The following is a 26,123-nucleotide window of genomic DNA, read 5'->3' on the forward strand; positions in this document are numbered from 1 at the left end:
AACAAACAGAAACACATACCCTCTGAAGGCAACAACTTGGTGTGGTTTGAGGAGAAAATATTGGTTTTCAGATAAAGGCCTCTTGAGTTCCTGTGTTAATTGGTCGTTAGAGCACTGAATTATCTTAATCCCTGAGTAAATGATTCATTACCCCACAGATGAGAGGCTAAAAAAAAAAAACATAGCACCAGGCCATGAAAAAGATGCACAAATGACAGGCTTGGAAGTAAAATCTGTTTATCTTGCTCCCCGCGGGGGAAGTCAGGTTTTATTGATGCTGGGCAGCTAAATCATATTTCCTGCATCATTAACTGTTATTTTGCCTTTCTCTTGTTATTTTCTATTGTTAGTCTGTTTCATATTGAACATTACTTTTAGATTACTTTTTATATTTATCTGTGGCCGCTTTTACCTTCTGCTTTCTTGTCTTTTGGCTTATTTGGCCTCCAAAACACAGCCAGAGAAAACTGCATCTACATTTTGCTAACACGCATACCAGCTGACAGACAGTATTCTACCTTGTTTTATAAATTTCATACCACATTAGTGTAATCCTCACATGCCTTTATTAAACTTTAAAATATTGTGTCACAAAAATAACAAAAACGCTATCTACTAAAACACATGAAACAGAGAATACACACAGTAGAGGTGTCTATTGCGTATCATTGTGTATTCTGGCCAGCATCTCCCCAACCATAAACAGTCATTTGCTACATCTAGTGGGCATTACATGACATTACAGACACTACATGGGAAGCTACTGAATATATATGCATTGATAACGACGCTGATTTTGTTCCCTGATGGTAAAATATATGATAACACCATCCGTCCATGTGTTAGGCATAATAAACTGTGAGCTGCAAATCGATGCTGCTGCAGCGTTCATTTTCAGTTGAGGCAAAACCCCAAAGCAGCAGTCTGACACAGTAGAACCAAGTTGTAAAAACAACTTTAAACAAGTGCATCTCACTGAGAAAGAAAAAAAAAACTGTTTTTCAAATGTCTAGTGCATTCAGGCCAAATTCAGAGAGTAGCTCCTTGTAATTTTGATGAAGCGCTGTGCTCTTGTCCTCCCATCCCTGCCGTGCCACAGACAGCTGGGATGTCAGGCTGTCTAGAGTCTCCTGCGGGAAAACATCGGTAAAATTAAAATGCAAGCTAAGATTTTCCTTTTAAATCACCCAGTTGTCTAACCTGATATCCCTCCTCCCCTTCTACTTCTTAACCACTTTTATCTCTGATGAGTTTCAGGAGTGAGCTGATGGAGAGGAGGCTTAATTAGATTCTGTGTCATACTGGGGAAGAGAGAAATAATGTTAATTACATATTAAAATGCTATCTCTACAATCGCAGGCTGATCCCTCTAACAGGGCTCCGGGCTTGACCACTTACCTTTGAAGATCTGAGCACTGAAAATTTGCATTCGCTGCCGATCGGGCTGCACCTTTAAAAGGTCAACAATGACCCCATTCCACATCTATTACATCTTAATGGAAAATTCTACTTACTGTTCTCAAGTCGTATTGTCCTGCTTTTAAGTAATTATCTGCACCTTATAGCTTAGCATTGTCTGTTACTATTGTGGGTATATAAACTTGAAACTGCTTGAAACAGCTCTACAATAGACAATGTGGTCCCTCGACAATGGAAGACCTTCCTTTCCTTAATTTTGCGTCATCTACATTGTTTCTTGTTTTGTTTTTAGAAGCTTTCTATTGACACGTGTATGGTTAGGTTCCACTTTCTCTCAATATAGCGGCATAAAAGAGCATGCCACTATAACAACTTGGCAGAATATTTTGTACATCAGTAGATGAGGTCGCTAAAAAACAAGATTCATGCAGGGAAACGAGCAAAAACCAGGAGAGTGAAACAACAGGGGTGAAAAGTGCATAAAACAATCAATAAACATCAGCTGCCACTGATACAGGATTGATATTGTCAATCATTCATCCCACATCTTCCCTTTCAATATGCCAACACTGGTCTCTGTGCCTTATCAAACACTCTCCTCCGTCCTGCAATCTTGAATCTTAGCTTCTCCAAATGAACACTTGGCCACCTCTTTCAGCCGCATCTCAAATGAAGGCACAGCATCAGACTTCCATATTTACAAAATACACTGTTGGAGCCAATACAGTACCCACACACCAGCTATTTCCCACTTCCAGATTGAGAGCAGTGTCACTTGTAGTTGCCAGATCGGTCACAAGTGAGTCAGGTTTCCATCGCTTATCAACTGCTTTTAAGTAGAAATCCAACACAGAGGTGCAGAATGAGTGGAGGTTGGGTCGTGTCCAAATGTAGTTGTAATGGTGCCAGATGGAGTCTCACATTTGTCACACAGTGCTCATACACTGGCATACATCTTACTTTTAAGTAATGCAACCTGTAATTTTTAAAAATTGTTTTAGATTTTGTCCAGCATTTACTGAGAACTCATGAATAATCATGACACGTTTCCCCTCTGGCTTCTCATTTTTACTGATTTTTCATTTGTGCTGGCCAGATCATTTCGGTGTTCCGTGGCTCTGCACTGCTCGACAGTTCTGACAAATTATTACAATACTAACTTTTAATTTTCACCTTTGCACTGGTGTCCAACTACCTGCTTTTGGCAGTTGGTTAAAGGCTCAGGAAACTCTCAGCATGCTGTCTGTAAGTGATGGTGGTGTGTGTAATGTCTTTAACCTGAAGGTTAATTGCACAGAACTATGGCACTAAAATCCAGGCTGAAAAAAAAAAATCACCTTCCTGTGAGTATTTGAACAGAGGGAAAGCTGATTACAACACTGAACCTGTGTTTATCGTGCCAAGTATAATATGTAGCTATCTTTGTGTTTGACACATACTTTGGATTAAGTGGAGTCAACCTGTTAACCCCCTGCTGAGGCCTTAAAGCACACACATATGTAATTATAGTATTTCTGACTCTAAGTGGTAGCTTTAAAAAAAAAAAAAATCCCCAAAATTTAAAGATGGTATAAAAACATAAAAAGTCTACACATGACAACTCTGATTCTTCTGTCATTTCAGACCAAGTTATCTGCTCAGAATAAGGACATCGAGTAGTTACAAGCCTGACTGTCGCTAAGGGCGAGGAGCTCACTGAAGGTTGGCTGTGCTGCGCTAGTCTTTCACACTTTCATGATTTCGGCGTAAAACACACCCAGGCACAGGCCCGACCATTATGTAGGAGTGTTAATCCCTGCCCATCACTTCTGCAGAACAAAAACAGAGATCAGGTTCACAGGAGGTTTGATCTAAGTGCACAGACAAGAAGAAATACCAAACCACATTAGGTCACCACAGAAAAATGGATGAGGGATGAGGACAATGCTTTTCCTGACTGGGTTGCCACATATCTGACCAGGCCTCAGAGATGTCTGATTAAACCCACAGGAATCAGTTTGTATTATCTTTCATTTGAATTGTCTTATGTTGCAACTCACAATCAGGATCTTCTCATAATCTGTTTCCAGGCTGTCCAGTTTGCGTTGGAGGTCTCCAATGATGGCGTCCTTCTCCTGTTCCACTTGCTCACGCTGCCTTTTCTCTTTGCTCAGTTCTTCCTGACACAAGACTGGACAAGCACACACAAGGCAGGTCACCGCTTCTAATTGGCTGTTCTACATCTTTATTCATGTAAGGATAGAGTGAAAATTCAGATTTATTCACACCAAGTTGTTCCTTCAGCCGGCTCGCCTCCTGCTCCAGCCTCTTCACCTTGTGGGTCAGCTCCGTCTGCATGGTTTTGTACTGGCGACTGAAATCTGCGGCGGCAATCGTGTCAACTATGTCAGACTTCATTGCTGATTCGCTTTGTAAGTCTAGTACAGCAATCAGCTTAAGCACTCAGCTAATTAGAGTTTTTGTTCCTCAAAAATTACCCTAACCTTGGCAAACATGCCCCTTGTCCTCACTCCTGAGGGGATTCACACTTTGCTCAGGTTAATAAAAGAGACACTCATTTCGGATTCATGCCCCGTCTGTACGTACCGGAGCTGACGTCCCTGTGGTCTTGTCTCTCGTGCTGCAGCTTCTGTTCCATGTCTCTCACACGTCTCCTCAGGTCGCTTCTATCAGACAGGACCTTTCTTGCCGACTCACACTGTAAGGCTGCGATTAATCACAGGAGCACATGCATGCATGAATGCACAGACCTGGGGGAGATTGTTGTTCTTAAGCAGGAGTGGCAATAACTCAATTACAGTCCGTTGTTATTCATAAAACCTGCTCAAGTTCAGTTAGTCTTTAACATATGACCGATGATTTACTGTTGTAACTGGAACAGATTGTGCTTGTCGAGCTTCCACTGGTGTGTGAACATTTGGCTACTTTACTTTCAGGAAAAGCAAAACTTCAACAACGTGAAAATACTTCATTCTAAGTTCTGCAGTTAAAGTTAGAGGACTAATGCCAAAACATGACTGTTTTATATGTGAAAGCTGCATTTTATTGTTGTAGCTGAGAGAGGTGAAGCTATAGTGAGACCTATAACAATGCATTTAATTGATCACACAGCATGTGCTGCATTTAAAGTCTCATTCAGCAATGTAACTGATGACCGTGGCTGTCAAAAAGTATGTTTGTTTCAGAAATGTGGTGGATGAAAAGCATCAATTTACTGCACTTCTCACTACTTTAATCAGCAACATATGACCTAATGGTGTTCTCTGCAGGTAAAACCCTAATATGAAAAGCAAGTAATGACAACATAATCACCATAAGAGCTTCAGTAGAAGGCAACTAGACTGTTTTCTTTTTTTTTTTGGTTCTTAATCATATTTCAGCTCTCATCTCTTTCAGCTCTAACTGACTAATGGAGAGTCCATGATTATATAATGTCAGTCTGAAAATCACCAAAATGGCCCATTAACAACACAAGACTCAAGTGCATTAAGGTGTGAATGTTGAAACTGCCAGGTGAGGGATGATTCATATGCTAATGGTGGTAAAACATTGTTGCAGGAAAGATCTCAAGACGGCATTATAAATACCTGATAAGTGGGGTCATGTAGAGGTCACTATACATAGAACGGGGCCCCTTATTAGACAGATAGACCTGAAAAAGCCTCTAACAGTGTTTCCAAAACCAAAAAGAGAAGTCCAGTTACCTTGTACTGAAGCTCCTAGAGTTACCATGAACTGAATGAATAAGAGTCTACACAGACAATTCCGTAGTCATATTAATTTAGATTACAAATGGAAAGTTTGAAGAAGAATACCAACAGGTCTGCCACTAAACTGAGTAAATATGGTTTATTTGTGTCGGTAATAATTACTGTTTTCATGGCACATTCAGACAGACAGTTTAAAGATATGGAAAATGACAAGTAGTCAGCGATTTAATTAGTCGATCAAAAGCAAATTACCACCAACTACTATTTTGAAAATGAAATAGCCGCAAAGGCTTATATAAAAAAAAAAGCCAAGGTGTGCTGATTTGGGTTTCTCAAAGGAGATATTATGCCTCATTGTGGACTCTTGTTGAATATAATAAGCAGTTTTAAGATGTTACCTCAGGCATCTTTCTTTCTTTCTTTCTTTTTTAACTGTTTTCTACCTTTTAATGGATTAAATGAGTAATGACTTAATGATTTTAAAAAAGGCTACAGCCTTAGAACACTTGTGCACTTTTAACTTTAATAAGAGCCAGCTTCAGTTTGACCCTGTAAGTAATAGGTAATACAGTAGTTTGTCCTAATTATAAATTAAAGCAGATCCTGCATTACTCATGAGAGCACTGAACTTAAAAGCTCACCAATGTGATCCTGCAGAATGGCTATATCCAGAAGACTGCGCCTGTACTTTTCTTCCAAGTCATTTTCACCTGCAACAAGACAAAGATGCTTTTAGGAAATGCACAATTTGACATCAAAATAGCTCACATATAAAGTTGTCTCATGTGCAAAGTTACATTTTTCTGTAGTTTTCTTCTTTGGGCTCTTTTTAGTCTTTTTCTTTGGGGGCATGTTTGGCTGCTGTGAGGCTGAGACTATAACACACACTGGGGGCCTACACTAACTATATAGGGATGAGTCTTTGTTGCTGGGCACTTGTTGCTGAGTGAGTTGCCATGGCACCGACTGTCCAGCTGGATTGATAGCTGACTGACTTTACTAGCAGCCAATCACAACTGCACTGTAGTGTGCACGGCTCACGCACACAGGCCATGTCATTGGACCCTTGTGTTTAGTGGGACATCTCAGAGCGTCCTTTGTTGTCAGGGGCGACCAGGGTCCGCGCAGCGAGAATCCAGGGCTGCATTCAGCATCTCTTCGACGTTTTATGAATGCTGCAAAAGGCCGAGGCGCGCACATTCATGGCTCGTGAACGCGCCCCGAGAAGGCGTGGAGTTCGGGTTTGCGAGGAGGGTGAACGGAAGGGGACGTACAGGAAAGGAAAGGGCCGCACATACACGTCACGGGGGAAACAGGCAAATACTGGGCAATGTTTAATTCCCACAATTATTTATTCAGCCCCGTTCCCGTGTGTAACCGTGAAGCTTTCGCAGGTTTCGGTGCGACTCGGTCTCGTCGGTGAGTAGCCGCCTGTCGTCAGCCCGCAGAGCTGCGCTGACACTGTCACACAGCCGCTGAACTTCCCGTCAAGACAGCACAGCCGACAAGAGCCGCCGCTGCTGACAAAAAAAGAAGAAGAACGACGTCGGGGGTTGTCAAGAGGAGAGGACACTCGAGTCCACAAGGCGTCTGGCCAGAGAAACGGTGCCTTTGTCCTCCAGCTGAGGGCGAGCAGAGACAGGTCTGCTGCTCCGCTAATTAGCCTGCGTGGGTCCCTGCAGAGAGAGACGGGGAGCAGCGCAGCTAGCTGCAGCACACAGCGACCTGCGCAGGGTGTGAGTTGGGCTCGTTTTATCCACAATAGGGACATTTGTCTGGAAAACTGATGTTAGGTTTACTGATGGGAGCCTTTATCCGGTAGTCCCCCGCCCCCCCCTCCCTCCTTCCGTCTACCCCCCGTCGGACCCTGGCTCGGATCCGCCACTCGGGCGCTGTCCTCGCTGGGGGGCACCGGATCACCACCGCCCGGTCCTGCTAAGTCCAGGCGGCGGTTCGGTCCCCCTGACCCCTGCCCTGCCTCGCCTGTCTGCCGCTCTGGCCGCCCCTAGCCGAGCCCGAACATGGCAGGGAACCTGAAGAAAGGCGGGGGGCTCATCGGAATGATGAAGGATGCCTTCCAGCCACACCATCACCACCTCCACTCCCATCACCAGCCCGGGGCCGTGGACAAAAAGACGGTGGAGAAATGTTGGAAACTGATGGACAAGGTTTGTGTTGATCAACATTAACAGGTCGTTAATTTACGCGTTGGACGCCCTGGGCGACAGCTAGCTAACCGCAGCTAACTAGCGATAAGCTAGCTAATCTTCTGCTGCTGGTCTGTTGATGCTAATGTTAAGTTAGCTAGTCAGCTGTGAGAAGACATGGTGAGCTAATTTTAGCTAATTTGCGAACCTAAACTCTATTGTTTTGTATCCTGTGTGTCAGGACCGAGACTTTTAAAGCAGTTTAACAATAACATTAGCCCACACTCTTGGAAAAGGCTCCGTTAACCTGTTTGCTAGTGCTGTTAACACTCTCGGCTAACTAGGTTAGTTGCCATACCGAGGTACACAGCGTTAGCTTGTTTGGCCACTCATGTGTAACACAAACTTTTGCATGAACTGAGAAGGTATTGTGCTTGAAGACATGCCTTACAAGAACCCAATTTAATGAATTTATGGCAGTGCACTGAAAGTACAAGGGCTGCTAACAGTGCAACAGTCTCTCCTGTGTATTGTTGCTGAGAAGTCCACACAGTCAGCTGTCTGTCAGCTCTTGGAAACTGTAACAATTCACTAAGAAAAAATAATGTCTATTAAACCAGGCCGATTATGCTCTTTCACAGGGGCGACTCATTTCACAGCTTTACTTCTCGGAAAAAAAAGGCTGTAACTGTTTGACCCCAGTTTCCTGTGAGATTCTCACAGCTTTTTTTGTCTCTCCTCTTCCTATTTGAGGCCTTAGTATTGTGCAGTGACGTTAAGAGACATTCACAAAGCTACTGCAGCCACATTACAGTTCATTTTGCTCCATCAGAGTCTGTGGTGGAGGTCATTTTTAGGAGATACTATGTTTTTAATGCAGATAAGACAACAAAAGTGACACTAAAATATGATTCTTTCTGATTTGTTTTGTTCTCAGTGAACATTCAACAGTCCTCAACAAATGTAGCCTCTATCAGTACATATTGAAGTGCAGTAATGACAAGACTGGACAGCTGACCTGACACCATCTGCATAGTTAGTTTAACTTTTGCACTTTACAGTGTGGGAATAATTTACTATGTTCTTCTGACCCAGTTAAATGGTTGAGGGGCAGCATCCGGAAGATGAAAGAAAAATGAGGGTCTTACCTTTTGAAATGGCTACAAAACCGAAAGTATTTTTGCTCATCCACATAGTTTAAAATAGCACCAGAAATATTGCTCAGTGCTATCTGAAGTTAAACCACAGCCCAGCATGTACCGTACACCAACACCTGCAGAATTCTAATGTAGTTATAAAATCTTTAAAAAGGCCTCCCACACAGGACTAACTTAAATTTTTATCAAAATTGTGAGTTAATTTCAACCTTCAGAGTTGCCTGTATTGCCAGTTTTTAAGGGGTCAGCATATAAAACAATCAAATGTTTCTATTCAAGCAGTTGGGTTAAATGTTCTGTTTGTAATGGTCTGACTAAAGGTGTGTTCTTGACAGATGAAAACCAGATGTGCAAAGAAGACAGTGTCCATAAATTAAATGGAAATTGCTTCCTTTGACATCTGTTTTTTTTTTTTTTTTAGCTTTCATTGATTTAATTTTTAAATATGCTTTGCCACTTTAGTGACCACTAATCAGTGGGTTTTGTCACTTAGTAATAATCCATGTAGTTGTGTATTGTACGCATGTTTGCACCTGTCTTGTTTGTAGCTAGTATTTAGCTGTGTGCAGCACTTTGTCTCATCTTTAGGTTAAGCTGCTTCCATCAATTCTTAACTTCCAAATTAAAGTTTAAAGCAAAAAAGTTTAATAAGTAGGTGTTGCGTTTCTGTCTCTGCACTCACATTGTTACATGACTCAGGCTAATTAGATATTCGTTAATCTACATCTGAAGTCATACTAAGAAAAGTGTCACCACCAGCCATACAAAGCAAAAATATTGTCAATGATTAGGTTTCTCAGTTAACCAGCCATTGTGACAGCGAACCGACAGTGATGTCAGCTTTGTGCTGTTCCATCGCATTTATTCCAGTACGGTGATGCTTTGTTGAAAATATCACACTTGAGTTTGTGTCCAATGCTTCTAGTTTTTCAAATAACAAAATGTGCCATTTAATTCTGTGTTGTAGCAGTTACAATGTCTGCTAAACTAAAATGTGGTTTATTGATTTTAGTCTTTTGTTTTGTGGCCTTTTTGTGTCCAAACATGAAGTAAGGCTGCAGTAAGAATCACAACTTCAACAATACTTTCTCATGCAGTTAAAGTCATTATCTGTATTGTTCAATTGAAAACTTTTGTGGAAAAGAACAACGGCTGTTTCTCTTTGCTACACGGAAGGCAAAATATGTTTTCCAGGAGAGGTCTCAGAGAAAGCACAGAAGTGCCTGTTTACAGCTAAAATTTAAAAAATTCAACCAGAGCCAACTCTTCTTCCAGCTGGTTAACCTTTAAATGGCTTCAACTTGATGCAGAAAATCTACCACGTCTGTGCCAGGTGTAAAATCAGCCAAGAGAGACTCAGACAGATAGAAGACAGAAAAAGAAGAGTGGAATGCAGTTTAGCTTGGAGGCAGTCAACATTTTACTTCCAGACCGAAGCCTTAACTTATGTTGATGTGCGAGTGCGCTCACTTGTTGTGGCTTTGTACGTGTGCATGCATGAACGTGTGTTGGACTGAGTTATGGGTACATGTGTTTGCGGGACAGATGATAATGTTAGTGGTGTAACCTTGGCAATGGTCTTATCTGGTCTCAGACATAACCAGTGTAGATCTCCTACATTTGGAGGCCTACCCCTAAAAGGGGTAAAAGAATTACGACACGGCGTTGGTAATGATACTCAAAGCACATTCAGTTCAGTTGCCCAAATTATTCGATATGCAAAAACCATCATACCATTCAGTAGAAGTTGTTTAAATTCTTCCTTTTATTTAAGTTGCATCTCTATTTGTTAATAGAAATTATTTAAATTGATACAGTCATCAGGTTTTTTTTTTATTTATTTATATTGCAATGCTTTATAAAGACTTTTGTACTAGTTGCATTTCCTGATGCTACTCCTTCGTGCACCCTGGAAATCCTTGATAGATATTAAACACTACTATGCACATGTCATTTTTTATATTTAACAGAAGAGTTAAAAAGTTATTGATGTTGACCTGATGCTGTTGCACAGAAATAACGTACCTATAGTCCATTTACACTTAGTATCAGTAGGAAGCTGACCTTTTAATGTTCAGAAACTAATGAAGACCCACAAGCTACAACGTTTTCACAAGTTGTGAAATTAGTTCTGCTTAATGCTTAAAATATCCTAGTGGTCAAATGTGACCTGATTCTTTTTGAGAGGCATTTGATACAGTGATGATGAACTGACTGTTCTGAGCTCAGTAGAAACGGAGAGCTAGTATTCCTACCATGTTAAATCTCTGACTATATGAAGCATGGCTTATTGGGTGTCTGGATTCATGAGCTGTCTCTTCGTGGCATGCACCATAAATCTGAATGGGGCAAGAAAACTCAGAATGACGGTAATAGTGAATAATTAGATGTAAGGATAGAATTAATGAATATTTTCATTCTAGATGAATTTGCTGTTTACTTTCTCAATTAACCAGTTAATTAGTCGGGTTGTAAAATGTCATCAGAATTTCCTGATGGTTAAGATATATGGTGATCATATTGGATATTTTGTTTTGCCATGCCTCTAAAATCCAAGAGTATTCAATTTACCACCACAAGACAAAATAGCAACAGGTAATTCATAATGGAAATAGCTGCTTATTATTTTTCTGTCAGTCAACTAATTAATGACTTGATTAAGCAGCTTATCGTGTCAGATGTGTTTAGATGTTGCTAAGAAGTTTACAACAAACAGATACGTTCTCACTTAGTCTTACTTTTCAAATGTCACACCGTTGTGGCACAGAAAGCATTTGGTATGTTTACAATACAGCCTGTCACTGGAGTGTACGTCCATATGTTTGTGGAACATTCAGTTCATTCACACGTTAAAAAGTAAGGTGTTCTGATGTTGTTGATAATTAATAAACCACATCCTGCTGAGTCTTTTGAAGTCAATTTTTTCCCATGATGACAGCCTAATGTCTTTCAAAAAGAAGCGGCGAGGGAATTCTAAACGACATTCTTGTCATGGTGTTCCTGCCATATTTCTTTCTTACTCTTGCATGTGATTAGTAGACAATAATTTGGCCTGCTCTGTGAAGAATGAGCCATGTCCTGTTGTCGACATGCAATTGTTTGGTTGCCACTGAAGCTGACAGCCAAGCTCTGTATCAGCTCAGGTTCAAATCAGGACATGACACCATGAAATTTTGTATAGAAGTGGAGTTTTGTGTCTCTCCAACTTACACAAGTGAGTCTGACTTGAATGTGTCCAGTGGTAAATGACAGCAACCGTGTCCATACAGAGCTTAATGACAGAGTGTTCTAGGCTGTCCGCCAGTGTCTTTTGTAATGGTCAACGAAGTGACTCAGACACAGTGCAGCAGAACAGTGAGATGAGTGAGGAAGAGTTGAACATTACTGAGGATGAAAAATGAATTTATATAGTCTAGTTCGCCTGTTTCACTAGAGCATTAAGTCAAATCCTCATCGTATGACCGTAGACCGTGGAAGTCAAAGTGTTTTTAAAAAATAAAAAAAACAGGCAACAGATGATTATTTTGTTGTTCATCCATAACAGTTGTGTTGAGTCAGTGATGATTGTTAGTGAGCCTGGGTGACTGTGTGTTGCATTTGTGTTTTTGAGGAAGTTTAGCTGAAGCTTCTATCCACATTTTCAGTACAGTCGGTGCTTCAGCTGTTCAAATTTGCAAGGCAGTCGTATTCAAATGTTAAGCAAAGAGAATTTGTTTTTAAGGCAGAAGTGGCAAAGAATGTGCAGATTGAAACAGAAAACCGTAAACACATCAACAGCTTCTCTGAACATGCTGAAGAAGTGGAGAATCAGACTGTGCTGACCACAGGTGCGAGTATAGGGATGGCAGTCGTATAATAAGGTGCAAGCATTCCTGTGTGTAAAGCATCGCCTGCATAGTCAATGAATAAAAAAAATGAAGGTGATCAGCTTGACAGTGAGAGCAGAGACTGAGCATAGATGAATGCAGGTGTGCTTTCAGCCTTCATCTTTTTTATATAGACACAAGGTTGTAGTGTGTCTGTGGTGGGGAAAAAAACCTCACAATGCCACAACGAATTAAATCCCTCATTGTCAGTGTTTGTACACCGCTAGATAAAGTGTAGACTTGTCGCACTCTGAGAGCTCTGAACTTGACAGGGCTTATGTGGGCTTTTTTTTTTTTCTCAGTTTTTAACTTTGTTGGCGTTTTGGTTTTCCGTTCTGCATGTCACCTGTCAGGGCCCACCGACAATATTTTGCCACACAGATAAATGCTTTAATACAGAAAGGAGCCATAATAAGCAAAATTCTGTCTTTTTATATAAATTAAGGCTTACAGAATCACAGAATGAAAACGCATAGTGACATATGAGATAATCCTGTGGTTGTTTCTGTGACAGTCTCTTTTAACCGCTCACTTTCGAACACATCTTTCAGCTTACTTTTCTCTCGTCTAGTCTCTCGCACCCATTTCTTGTCTCTAACTGTATCTTGTCCTCCCCCTCACATCCTCCTCTTTCTGCAGGTGGTGCGCCTGTGCCAAAACCCCAAATTGGCTCTGAAGAACAGCCCCCCTTACATCCTGGACCTGCTGCCAGACACCTACCAGTACCTGCGCACCATTTTGTCTCGCTATGAGGGCAAAATGGAGACTCTGGGGGACAATGAGTACTTCCGGGTCTTCATGGAGAACCTAACAAAGAAGACCAAGCAGACCATCAGCTTGTTCAAGGAGGGCAAGGAACGCATGTATGAGGAGAATTCACAACCAAGGTGAGTAAAGTAAATACAAGTAGATTACCTGTCCTATTATTAGTTTAGTGGAAATGGTTCTAGAGGTGACTGGTTTAAAAATAGCTCCATCTAGTTTCTCTGTTCTGTTTTTAATCTCCTTTGCGGGGCATTTGTGTTGACTTTCTATAACGAGCCCATCTGAAACGGGTAAGGTTGAGGTGTGAATTCTTTGTAATGCCGCAGTTCATTCTGAATAATTATGACTGTGCAGGCACTGAGTGAACAATAGCACCCATCCCCAGCCTCCAGGGTAGTTGTAGCTCAAGATGTATCAAAACAAGAGGAGAGACGTGTTGCGGTTTGAGCATGTGAGCGTCTGTGGTCAGGATGGCGCTTAATCTACAGCTGCCTGCCTGTCACTTTGTTTCTGTGCCTCCGTATCTCCTTCATCTACTTGAACATGTTCTCCTCATGTAGCTGACTTACTGGTTTAAAATCACACAGAGCCTCCTTCGCTCGCTCGCTCGCTCTCTCTTTCTTTTCTTTTACTTTGAGCAGTCTTTCTCTGTCCATCTGGAAACACACAAAGGTGTTCAGTCTGTGCTGAAAATGAAACAGTTAGCCTGCTTTTATGTTTCAAGGAAATTGGGTAATTGATAAGACGTTACTCTTGTTTTCCCTGTTAGAAAATATCAAATGAGAAAGAACAGCCTTTGAAGATAAAAGATGGAGCGGAAGACCTAAAGACTTACTGGAGCTTTTTTTCAGCATAAAGTAATAGTAGTGTTAATGAAAAGCCTCTCTGAGGTGCACACAGAATGCTGGATGGAGATGCTCTTACCTTCTTGTTTTGCGTTCTTCCAGAATCCCTTTTGATTTGTTGAATGATGTGGACATTGTTACAACAGTCATTGTGTACAGTATGTTGTGAAATGGTAATATAGCCTTCAGTGGATTTTCTAGAGAGAGTTTCATACATGATGTAAACCAGAAGGGCTTTCTCTACAACAGCCTCTGGATTTATTGCTTTTGCTGGCAGTGTACAAGATGAATTGCAAAAGATTTTTGAAAACCCTTTGTGTTGTCCAGGTAGCTTTTTATGTTTTGACTGCTGTCTTCAGGAGGTTTTGGATTGGTCTATCAGACAAAGACACTGAGCGGATGTGGGGACGAGTGGACATAAACCATAGCCTGAGGGGAGAAATGGCCAGCAAAATAAGAACCTGGGATGTGCCAAGTGTAGTTTTTACATATATTTCAAACAGAGTTATGAAACCTAATCAAAAAGCAGTTTTCTCAGCTTTGTGTAGTTGTGCATTATTTTACTGTTCATCATTGCTATAGAGACACTGAGTATTGTCAGACTTTAACAATGCAGGACTATAAGTTCACAAAAAAGCACAGTCGAGTTTATTGTACTGTAAAAATACTTGTCCTTTTAACAGTGGGCCTCCTTGACCTTCAGCTATAATTCAACTGGAAAAAAAGGTTAAATTAGGTCATCTGTAAGTGAATCAGTTGCTCTGCACTGGCGTATGCTGGCTTTTTAAGACCAACTGACGGTCTGCGGTGCTACGATATTGTCACGTCTAGTCGATATTCTGACTCTCAGATGGTACTTTCACAACATTTGCTCCTCAGCTAAACAAATACAAAAAAAAAAGTCAGAATCTGTGTTTTCTAACATACTGATCAAGATGAGTATTTTCACAAGATATCATCAGTAGCGTAAAAGTAACCGCTATCACAATGGTATAACCCCAACTCACAGTCTCTGTTACTGGGTGTACCATCCAATGCTTAGTGAAGTTTTGAGGGAGGGTCGAAAACCCAACACTTACGTAATAGCACAAGACAAATCGAACACATGCAAAGTGGAAATTGATTTATTGATTTTTGGACATCAAAATGGAATTGGGAAAATAACATTCAATCAATCACCTATTCTGAAATAGCCTGAAAAGAAAATTATTGATATGTTTTTACTTAAAATGCCCTCATTTCAAGATCAAGGGATTTTAACTCAGCCCTTCATAGGTTTCTAATATTTTCAGTCTTTGAAAGAAATCTGTCTGTGTCCTTTGATACATAAAGAGCAAAGTAAAAGCACTACAATTTTAGGCCTGAGTGTGATTTGTGCTTTGGTTAAATAATGTTTCATCGTAGTCTAAATGTGTCATAGTTACCGAAAACTTGATGCATTGTTTTGTGACCAGTTAAGACAGAGAAGGTAGACACCATGGCATTAGCTGGTTTAGCAGTTAAGATAAGACATAGCCAAGTAAGTCCAGGGAGATGAACAAATCATTGAAGGAGCTAATAGTGCTTTACCTCAGAAAGCTCCTGAGCTTCAGCATTATAACAAAATAAACTCTGGAGCACAGTTATTGTGCAGCAATTCACTTTTACGGACTCATGTCATGACTTGGAAACCATTGCTAGAAAAAAAACTGAGAAGCCTACAGTCTTTAGTGAAGGTAAAGGGAGAGGAAAACATTTGAACATTTATTTAGAAGTCTTCAAAGATGGTTTGTGGTTTTGTTTGACCTGAATGACAGTAAGGAAAAAGTGACTCAGATGTATTTATTGTACTAAGAGCATGAATGCTGTTGTTACCTTTTTCTTGTTTTATTTATTGCAATAAGGTAGAGTTATTGTGGATGCCTCGATAGCTCAACTGGTTGAGCTGTCGACCCATGGCAAAAAGGCCAAAAACATAACTAAAAAAAGTAAAGTTATTACATTATTCTTTTTAAGACCATTTGAAATGCACATGCATTTTTTTGAGTTTTCTCCCAAGTGCCAAATATCTTATAGCCTTAAATTGAAACTATTTGGTTCACATACAGTTTCTTACGTTGACATAACCTTTTGTTTCTTTTTAAAACTGTTTCTTGTTTTGACAAAATTAGGTAATAGTTTTATCTAGCCAGTCCAAAGAGATACATCCTCATCTTGTTGCTCAGTTCCTCAATGAGATTGTTCTTTCTCAGCTACCGTCACAGTGATCTTGCAGAAAAAAAAAACACTAAGGCGGCTGGAGAGAAGAGGAAGCTTCTATTTCAACTTCTCCTGTATTCACCATGAGCTGATAAAGTTGTTTTTCGGCATTGTTACAATTTCTCTGTGAAATTCACTTTCATCACCACTCCATTGCGCCAAGAGGCTGTGCAGACAGAAATTCCTGCTTGAAGCAGAGGAAACACGCACGCGCGCACGCAGTAGCCAGGCATTAAACACAAAGACTGCTATTGTCTGAATGGAGAAGGCAGTGGCAGTGGCAGTGACACTAACCAATGGGTATCAGCCCACTTAAGAATGCTATAGAATTAACCAATGACATTGAGGCGCTAGAGGGAGACTAGTATGTAGTCAAGCTGCAGCTGAGCTTAGCACATGGCTTAGATTTTAGATTTTAAGTCGAGCTGTATGGGTAAAGCTAATCTCACTGCCTGAATGCAGAAAGAAAGATTTGATGAAACTGTGTTCTTCAATCAATTAAAATATGAGAACACTGACACTTATTATTTCCACCACTGTGATTTCAATCAGCGTAAGTACTTGATAGATATTGAGTTTAATGTCGATGATTGGGACTCGACCATGGCTTAATAGCCATTTTCAAATTCGAGTGAAGGATCCAAGTGTGTTAAGGGAGCCGTAAATGCAGAGTGGGTGGATATGCTACGTTGTGATGTCATGCAGACTTCTCCGCAGTGTCTCCCCCAGAGATTAAGGCCCTATTTATGTAGCCCCCCTACTCCCTTATGAGCCACTCAGATTGTTTAGCTTTAGAGATGAAGTAGAGTTGAGGTAGTGCAGTAAAAGCCAGGGTTTGTGCTTTTTGTTGAGTAACACTCAGCTGAGCTTGGTCTTAACTTTAGTAGCAGCTGAGTTGTGTGGGTAGGAGATGCTATATATTTACAATGTTTTTACATACTGACAGAGGAGAGAAAAAGAAGGAGTTCATTGTTCTTCACACTAGAGGAGCATCTGGATGAAAGTGAGTCTACTGTGAACAAGACTTAATTATTAACACTGAGAGCCCATATTCAGTCAGAATCAACATAACAGAGTCAGCACTTCCTCCTTGTTCGCTCCACTTACTTCCTCTTCTGGTTTTACACAGTGAAGCCGAGACATTTTCTGGCCTAAAGTGTAGACGAAGACCCACACAGAATTGAGTTCGCTTTAATGAATTTTTTGTTCTCTTCACCCAAGCATAAAAATATTTTCTTTTATGCCTGAGCTAGAAGAGAAGGAAAATCCAGATTACCAGATTACCCTGTACAATTGTTCACGTTTGTACGGCTGGAAAAAGAGCTAAAACAGTTAGACCATAAAAACATTAAAAAAATATGTGGCATGTCGGTGCAATACATTTTTTTGACTTGGTTTTGAGGTTTGGTTGAGTGAGGCTTCTTGTTGGGTAACACTGCTGTATGTTAGTGCCACCGTATTCATTTAGCTACAGTCAAATAGAAAGCATATATGTTAAATGCTACACTTTACACAGTCCCTGAGCAAAGCCATGCTGTAGAAGGAGTTGATCAATGTGTCCTTAGAAAATCCTTCCCTCCCTCGGATCTAACCGGATACTACTTTGACCTCTCTGTGAGAGTTCATTTGATCATCTTCCTGGGCTAAGCTGCCATCACATCCTGACCACCGTTGATAGGTCCAGCTGGTTACAGGATGTGGTGAGCTTATAGGCTACAGGGTGATGCGACTGCACTGCAGGACAGACTACACTGCAGAAAATGATAGGCATGTAAATTGTAAATGGTTCACACTTATATAGCGCTTTCTAACCTTGGGTTGCAGAGCACTTTACAGTGAGTTTCTCACACTCACACACCATCACTGTCTTGCCCAAGGGTACTTCAGCATGTGGCGGGGCTAACCTTGCGATGTGGGCAACCTGTTTTACTGCTTGAGCCATGGCCTAAAGATATGTCATAAATAGTATTTGCAGAATGAGGGTTTACCTTATCTTGAGTCACCTAATGTTTTGCTAGAGAGGTATGATGGCTGTCGGCTTTGTTTGGAAACACTTTAAGCATTCCTTGCATGGGTTGAGCAGTGTCAACATTTTATGTTCTAATTTTTTCTCTTTGTTTGCCCCCTTTTTGTTTCTGTGTATAAAAAATGTAATGTGAAGATATGTATCCCAAACTGGCTTTAAACAATTTGTTTAGTAAATTTCATACAAGATCAAATTAACTCCTGTTTGTTGAATTTCTTCCAGTTTTTCTTCTAAAATTTAACATCGCAATTGTCATTATGTAAACTGCAGATGATATTTCTCAGAATTTTGTTGTGTTAAGTCATTAATAATAAAGACCAAACACAGAAATGGTAATTAATAGATTAATCAATAATTAATTGATTTTCATTTGTAACTCAACACATTTACTAATGGTTAACATTTTTATCCACATGCCCCTCAGCCTCACACCTCATTGCTCCTTCCCCTTTACTTGTTTCCAACTTTCCTACCTTCCTTTACTGACAGCGTATTCCTCCAATCCTTTGCACAATAGAAAACTGCATTCCAGACATGCTTCAGTCGTATTATTACAATAGTCAGCAGGAACAACTTCCTCAAGCTTCTACTCATTCAGCCTTCTGTGCAGGTGGACTGCTGTGCAGCTTTTCATTCAACAATGATTTGGATCCATTTCTCTGTACACATCACCATAACTTTCAGTTGTCTTATAAATGTTTCCATAGTTATAGCTCCACAACAGGAGATTACTTGTGAATATCTGAGGGTGCAACAAAACCTGATGAGATGAATATTAGGAGTGTTGTGTTTTTTTCCCTTTTGTTTATTTTCTGAACAAATTATCAACGGAAATCATCCAAAATGTTTATCATCATTAAACATTCACATCATTGTTGTTAGTGTCTCTATATTACACTTTAATTTTTATTTCTGGTTTAGAAAACCCCAAAGAGCTGTTACATCTGAAGCATTGTGGTGATGTGCATGCTTTGCAGCAGCACTAGTCTTTAGTGGGTTGGGACAGGTGCTTGGAACTGTTCTGCGTAATGACGCCGGCTGTTGTTGCTATTGGATACAACATCTGGCTGTCTGCATGTTTGTGCTTCTGACATAATTTTTAGATTTAAAGTTAGTTTCATTTGTTGCACAGAGCACAGCTTACTAATGCTATCAAACCTGGATAAAAAGTATCACAGCATGAAATTCATTCTGCAGCAGTTTACAGTAAAGTGCTTCTGTGTTGTTAGTGATCGATATGGTAGAACCTTTGTGAACAAAGAAAAGCATGTCATTGTATGGTATGCTACTTATGGTATGTGCAAATGTCATTTTCACCTATTCCTGTTTTGGTTCAGCAAGAGAGCCCCATCCTAAAATATGACTTCCTATTTTCTGTGAGTTTACCTGACATCCATGTGAAACAAAGGTCTGTGTCTGAGAGCACAGCTCTTAACTTTGACTATCTGCAAATCTTATCACTACTGTACTGCTGTAATACTGTAGGAAAGTTTTGTGTTTGTAGTATTGAATGGAGTCATGAGGAAGTGTAGCAGTGCATTACAGTGAAGTCAGATCAAGTTGATAATGGGCAAGGGTTTGCATGAATATCATTTAGTCTGGTCTTATCAGTAGCTGCTAGGATAAATTTAGTTTCATGATTTAGCTACCCAGATGGATTTTGAATACATGTTGATAAGTTTGGGCATGTTTCAGATGGATAGCTTCATGTAACAGTATAGTTCGGTGAGAAACATACTACACTTAGCTGACATTCATGTATTGTGTTTGTCTCTGCTGCTGCAGCAGGGAATCCTGCCAGTTAGCTCGTCGCTTGTGATGAAGTTTGGAGTAAAGTAAGGCAAGCTTTTACTTTCTAGCCTAACAGCCAAATGGCTATCAGTGCTGGGAATGGAAAACAGAGTTCACACTTGAGAGGCTGTGGGTGTTTCAGCTTCATTTCCCTACACATGTAGCTTGAGGCTCTATGTGCAGATATATGCGTACACTTTCTCACACACACACACACACACACACACACACACAAATAGCAACGCATCATGGTTATTTATGTCGCGGTGGTATCAGTGAACAGCCGACTCATGTAGTCCTCACACTATTAGATTATGGTGATTAGCATGACGCAACCCACTATCTTCTCTTTCCTGCAGGGAACAACAAGCATTTGCTGTTTATGCACACAGAGATAAATGAGCTCTGATATGCACTCAGATATGGCTATTCAACAGTTTTGAGAGGATTATGCTAAAACAGAGTGTTTTTTTATTTTTTTTTTAATTTAATATATAATCTTTTATTTCTCCTTTACGGCAATCTAAAATTAAGCCTATCGAAGTTATTAGTGTGATTAGTTTGTAAGAGAGGTGAATTAAAATATATTACACATTTAAGCAAGTTAGTTTTCCAAAGGTGCTGTTTTTTTGTTGTTTTTTAAAAAAAATAATTTGATTTAGGGTTTTGCTTAAGGTGTAGAGCTGTGTGGGTGTGTGTTGTGTGCTGTCATGGAGGTTTCCTGATGGATATCTGGAACAAAGCCAGTTCTGAAAAGGTAAATTTCTAAAGTGATGACTAGAGCAAAATGGTAAGCCAGAATTTCAAACAATCTACTGTGTTTCCCAGTAGATCAGCAACATTCATCTTTAATGTGTATATTTTCATGGAACTGTTCCCCACATTATTAAATTCACTACCAAAAATATTATTAGTTCTGGTCATATGAAGACGGTGCCCCCTTTCCCTGGATTATCGTGAATGGGCCAAAATATGATCTGACAGGTACTGAAAAGGGCTTGATCCTGGGAGCCAGGAGGATGAGTTTGAACATCACTAAGCTGGATTCTATTAGTATGGACAGTGCATCATGAAGTTTTTATTCATTTTTATTTTTTATATATATAATTCCTGACATTGAAGAATAATAATAATCTCTTAACCTGAGTGAGGTGCTTTGAAATTCATTAGCTTTGTAGTGAAATACTGGTATTTTGCGATTTATTGTAATAATGTGAATTCTATATGCCTTATTACTGCCAGTTGGAACAACTGTGTAGCAGCCAGCCATGAGCAAAGCTTTCCATAAGCACCAGCTGCCAGCCAAACAGCTGACTACACATTTAAGTCTCGCCGGCTGCTTTATTTTATTAATTTTTGAGTCTAATAAAGTAGTTTTAACAAGTTGCGATTCATTATGAGTTTTACAACGAGTGGCCTTCACTTCAAAACAATACAAGCATAATAGTAGAAAAATGTGCCTACCCGTATCATTTCCGCCACCATGTGTGTGTACGTGTGTGTTTATGTGTGTGTGTACGTGTGTGTGCGCCGTGTGGAGTACAGACCAGACAGTCGGTGTCTGACAAATATTAGAAAAGTACCTGATAAAAACACATTAAGATTTGCAGCATTAATTGCACTGACAGGGGACATCCTCATTTCAAGGGCTACTTTAAAAAAAAAAAAACAGTGACAGAAACTTGAGGATTGTACATTAAGTATTAAAAAGTGCATTGTGCTTTTTTGCTGAAGAGGTGGAGTTCATTCAGTCGATGGGAGTTATTTTTTCATAGGTCTGTGTGTTGGACATACATTATATTAGAATGTATTAATAACCATAATAAGCTCCGTGTAAATATGACACATGGTTACACTGGTGTGCTTTCTTCCTCAAAGGAGTTTTGAAAGGATGTTGAGAAATTTATTGCAATAATTCAGGAACTTCTGAAAAATTCTTGGTTTACATAAAAATGGAATTACTAGGGAGTAGTGGGCCTGAACATGGCTTTGCATTTTGTTCATGTAGTTACCTTTATTCAATTAGTCTTTATCTTACTTAGTTCATCTTAAAAAATGTTGTAAACAGCTTTATGGTAGTTTTGTTGTTGGGCTCGGTTTGTGTTTGATCTGCATTTCCCTTTTAGTCTTGAGCAGAAAAGATAATACAGCTGCGTGATAATATTACAGCTACTTGTGACTCTGCCAATCCAGACAGGCTCTCATTCTCTAAAGCTGACCCTTGCTGGCTGTGCTGTGGTGTATTAGCGCAGTGCGGTGCTGGCTGGCTAGCTGCGCTACTTTATCACAGCCAGCAGGAAACAGGAAGGGAGCAGCCAGCTGCAAGGTCAGAGGTCACTCTATAGCATGAGGGGGATGGAGGACAAAAACCTAGTGTTCAGAAAAAAGGTTTGGCTTTTTACTGTGGTCGTGGTTAAGAATGACAGTAAGACACTTGGAAAAAAAAAAAAAAAAGAAAAAAACCGCCATATAGACATGACAATCCAGGGTAGGTCAGCAAACCACTCTTTTCGGTAGTTACCCACTGACTCTGCATTGTCACTGTTGGCACAGCAGCTTAAATAGCGGTAACAGTTGTAGGGGTAGGCCATTGAAGTGTTGGCTACCGCCCAGTATACACACAGTACAGAGCTACTATTGTAGGATGTTGAAGGACAAGGACAGAGAGGAGCTGAGAGATGCTAAAACAGATATCAGTTGATGAGTATGAGCTTAGGTTTGAGGCAGCATCCTGTAACCTGCAAGTTGTTTTTTAGAAATGATGTTAAGTCTGCTTTTGGTCACAGTTTCCTCATCATGCAGAAAAAAAGACACAACCGAGTCTCTTTCAAGATGCAAACCTCGAGCAAGAGACAGCTGTGACACTGTCCTTGAAGCCAGTTAGGCCAGTGTTCGCTTTCACGCTCATTCTCTCGGTGTCTGAGTCACACATACGATAAGGATATGGGTTGTTGCAGTACATACCAAGTCGATGTGGACTCACTGTGTGTGTACATTACGGTTAGGAAAGCCTAAATTGGAGGATCACAAACTGATTGGCAGGCTTTGCTAACTGAAAAAATCTTGATTCGATTTTACCAGTACACGCAAAGTGAACAAATGAGTGTTTAGTCACGTGTTTAGGGGATTTTTTTTTGACGGAACAATTACTTGATTCCGTTTCGTGCAAAGCTTCCTGTGCTTTTGCAGGTATTGAAGCTTTGCTGTCTTTTGCCTAAACATCTCCTCCTGTGCGTGTCAAACTCCCCCGGCTTATTGCTGTTTATTTATGTATTGTTTTCTTACTTTAAATCCATGAAAACCTATTTTCTCAGTCAGATTCGTATTATGAGCGATTCTACATGCAGGTTCTCATTATAGCAATTTTGAGTGTTTTAGGAGAGTATGACTGAGTGACATGGGGGAAAACATTTTTCTCAGACTTGCCGATGATTCATTTGTTTCGTTTTCATTCTTTTTTCTCTCTTCATAACCTCACGTTTAAAAAAAATAAATAAATAAAAAAATTTAAACTGTTATGCTTTTGTACTGATTTGAAGTGCATATGACTCACTTGAATAAATAAATATTTTCTGAAGATGTTTATTTCAGAATTTAACTTAATTGTTCCTAATTCAGTCTTGAATATTCATTGTCTTGGGAAATCACAGCATCAAGTTTTTAGGGACTTTCAAGCTGCACTAATCAATCAATTTAATATTAACCGGATTGAACTGACCTGTATAATACAGAGGTGAATTACAATATCAAAGTCCCAGAGCTCTATGGCTCAGAGCTAATTATTTTGGTTTATATGATCAGGCAGACCTGCACAATATGAGGAGAATCTGCAATTTCTGATAACATTGTGCAGTATTGTAATAATGAATAAGAAACATCGAAGTGTTTTAGTGATAAAGGTCGCTAGTTTTTCTGCTTTATTAAGTACACTGCTAACATAGGCCCCTAACATTGAATAGTCTATGCCACCTGAATAAAGAAATGTAATAAATTATTTTTGAACATTTTAATCATGATTACCAGATAAAATCAACATAAATTAATGCTGAATTTGGGCGCCCCTGTGGCTCACCTGGTTGGGCAGGTGACCTATGAACAGGGGCTGTAGTTCCCTGACGCGGCGGTCGTGGGATCGACTCCCGCTCATGACAGTTTGCTGCAGGTCTCTCCCCATTCTTTTTCCCCCTTTCCTGTCTCACTCTTTCACTGTCCTGACTAATAAAGGCAAAAACGCCAGAAAAAAATAATCTCTACAACAAAAAATTAATGTTGAATTTGACCTGCCCACTTTTGAAATATTTTCTTCTAAACTCAGCAAAAAACTTCCCTTGACATTTTCTTGCTCTTCTCTCCTTTCTCAGCCATCACACCAGCTAACCTCACAGTTGCTGCCAAATTGACGCAAAATTAATTTAAATTTAGCTGACTGTTAGCTGGGGTTTCAACTGATTGGCTAAGTGGTCTCCAACCAATAGATCAAATGTTGGCATGTGGAGTGTTAATGCATGCGATTTGTTCATAGCGAATTTTCATTTTGCTGTGACAGTGAAAATACAGTGTGTTGGTCAGCAGTATGAGCTAAAAGATGTATAAAAATTGAATTTAACAGTCACTAAAATGTGTACAGGTAGCGTTGCTTTGTAGATCCTGGATGTGTACCAAAGAACAGGATAAGCACTTTTTTATTTAATTTGAAGAAAAAAGACACAGCTTTTACTTCAGTTTGCCCTCCCATAAGGAATGCCTGTCTGTTTAGTTTTTTTTTGCACAATTCTGCTTTGCCTTCAGTCTGAACTTATGTTTAGGTCACTGTGGGATTCGCTGAACTTGCTGGGATTGGTTTCTTGTTGCTCCTACTCACAGAGCTCCCACACACTTAACATTGCCCATAAGAATTTTTAGATTCACTTGAATCAGTTGCCCTCTCGATTACAAAAAATCTGTTCATATTGTGTCCATATAAATTGACAGCCCAAGTGAGAATCTTCAAACATATCATTAGCATTTGCTGGTGAATTAGAAATGAAATGAAATTGTGGGGTTTGAAGAGATGAATTTATAAACTTTAAGCCTTAAGTAGCCTCCATGAATGTTTCAAGTTTAGAGATGAGGGGAGTGGACGAGTAGATTCATAATATTGCAGACTAACCTAGATGTGCAAATGAAAGCTACGAGTAGGGAGATATTAATTCTGCACAAACTCAAGAGAGAGGAAAACTGTCTTCATATTATCATGTGTAGATAACAGTAGAGCAGCAGGGGGGCTGTTGTAGCTCGGATGAAAGCACAGAACAGAGAGATGTTGACAGGGGAATGGATGAGATATTGGATTTAAGGCTCAGTAGGCCAGTGTGGCCAGGAAGCAGAAGAAAGAGAAGGCGACCTCATGCTGAGATGAGAGCTGCTGAAGAAAACACACAGAAATGTGGTGTCACAAACACCTGCGTTTCCCTGGATGACACTGGATGGGAAAGATGCTCTCGACTACTGCTGCACAAGCTCTTCAGGGAAAGCTGCGAGTAACTGAAGGCCTCATTTGCCACATTGCATCACTGATTAGGGTAGCCCCGACTTCAAAGACCACAACAGTCGCTGCACCCAGCTTCAAGTCTTTGCTGTAGATTTTAAGTGGGCAGAGCAGTTCAAAAGATTAGACATCCAACTACAAGAGTGTTCACTGTTGGAGGATCATTTACTATTGAGAGGGTGTACATACATAACGATTTTTCAGTTGGCGAGCATTGCATTTTCTCTTTCAGATTCTTGTATGCTCCCTCTGAGGTGAGCTGTCTTTCTAACGCAGTGGTCTATTTTGGCAAAGTCTCAATATACACTAATCTTATTCATCCATCTTCAGTCACTGTCCTCCTTCCTCATTCACTCTTTCCACTCCCCCCTCTCTCTGCTCATAGGGTGTATACTGTAGTGTCGGGCAGCTGCAGCGTAGCCACGCTTTCACTGCTGTCTCTCTCGTGCATGTCAATTCACCCTGCCCAACAGCCAAGCATAATCTCCCTCTGTGCCGCCTCGTAAATCATGGCTTTTTCAGCATAACACTTCTAGTGCTGTGATGGGGTGCAGCGCTGTGGTGACATTGTGTGGATTCATTCTCTCGTTTTCTCGTCTCGTCTTTTTCCTTCCCTCCCATCTCACTTTTGT

At 40.2% G+C, this 26,123-nt stretch overlaps 2 protein-coding genes across 2 annotated transcripts in view; one reads left to right on the forward strand and one right to left on the reverse strand.

Moving 5' to 3' along the window:
* Positions 1-750: 750 nt before the first annotated feature.
* On the reverse strand, positions 751-5,981 carry drc12 (dynein regulatory complex subunit 12 homolog). The gene is made up of 6 exons (XM_008276319.1): positions 5,927-5,981; positions 5,771-5,839; positions 4,006-4,125; positions 3,687-3,779; positions 3,459-3,589; positions 751-1,130 (listed from the first exon to the last, which is right to left on the reverse strand). Exons 1-6 carry the CDS (start codon positions 5,979-5,981, stop codon positions 1,002-1,004), a joined length of 597 nt encoding a protein of 198 aa, XP_008274541.1. The 3' UTR covers positions 751-1,001.
* Positions 5,982-6,422: 441 nt separating this feature from the next.
* The window catches only part of cbl (Cbl proto-oncogene, E3 ubiquitin protein ligase), a 38,731-nt gene continuing 19,030 nt past the window's right edge, over positions 6,423-26,123 (forward strand). The window contains exons 1-2 of the mRNA XM_008276320.1: positions 6,423-7,297; positions 12,939-13,186. Of these exons, the coding sequence (XP_008274542.1) occupies positions 7,151-7,297; positions 12,939-13,186 (395 nt within the window). The 5' untranslated portion in view covers positions 6,423-7,150. The remainder of the gene's footprint in view (positions 7,298-12,938; positions 13,187-26,123) is intronic.

This window comes from Stegastes partitus, unplaced genomic scaffold, assembly GCF_000690725.1.
Source record: "Stegastes partitus isolate 25-593 unplaced genomic scaffold, Stegastes_partitus-1.0.2 Scaffold69, whole genome shotgun sequence".
NCBI classification, from domain to species: Eukaryota; Metazoa; Chordata; class Actinopteri; family Pomacentridae; genus Stegastes; species Stegastes partitus.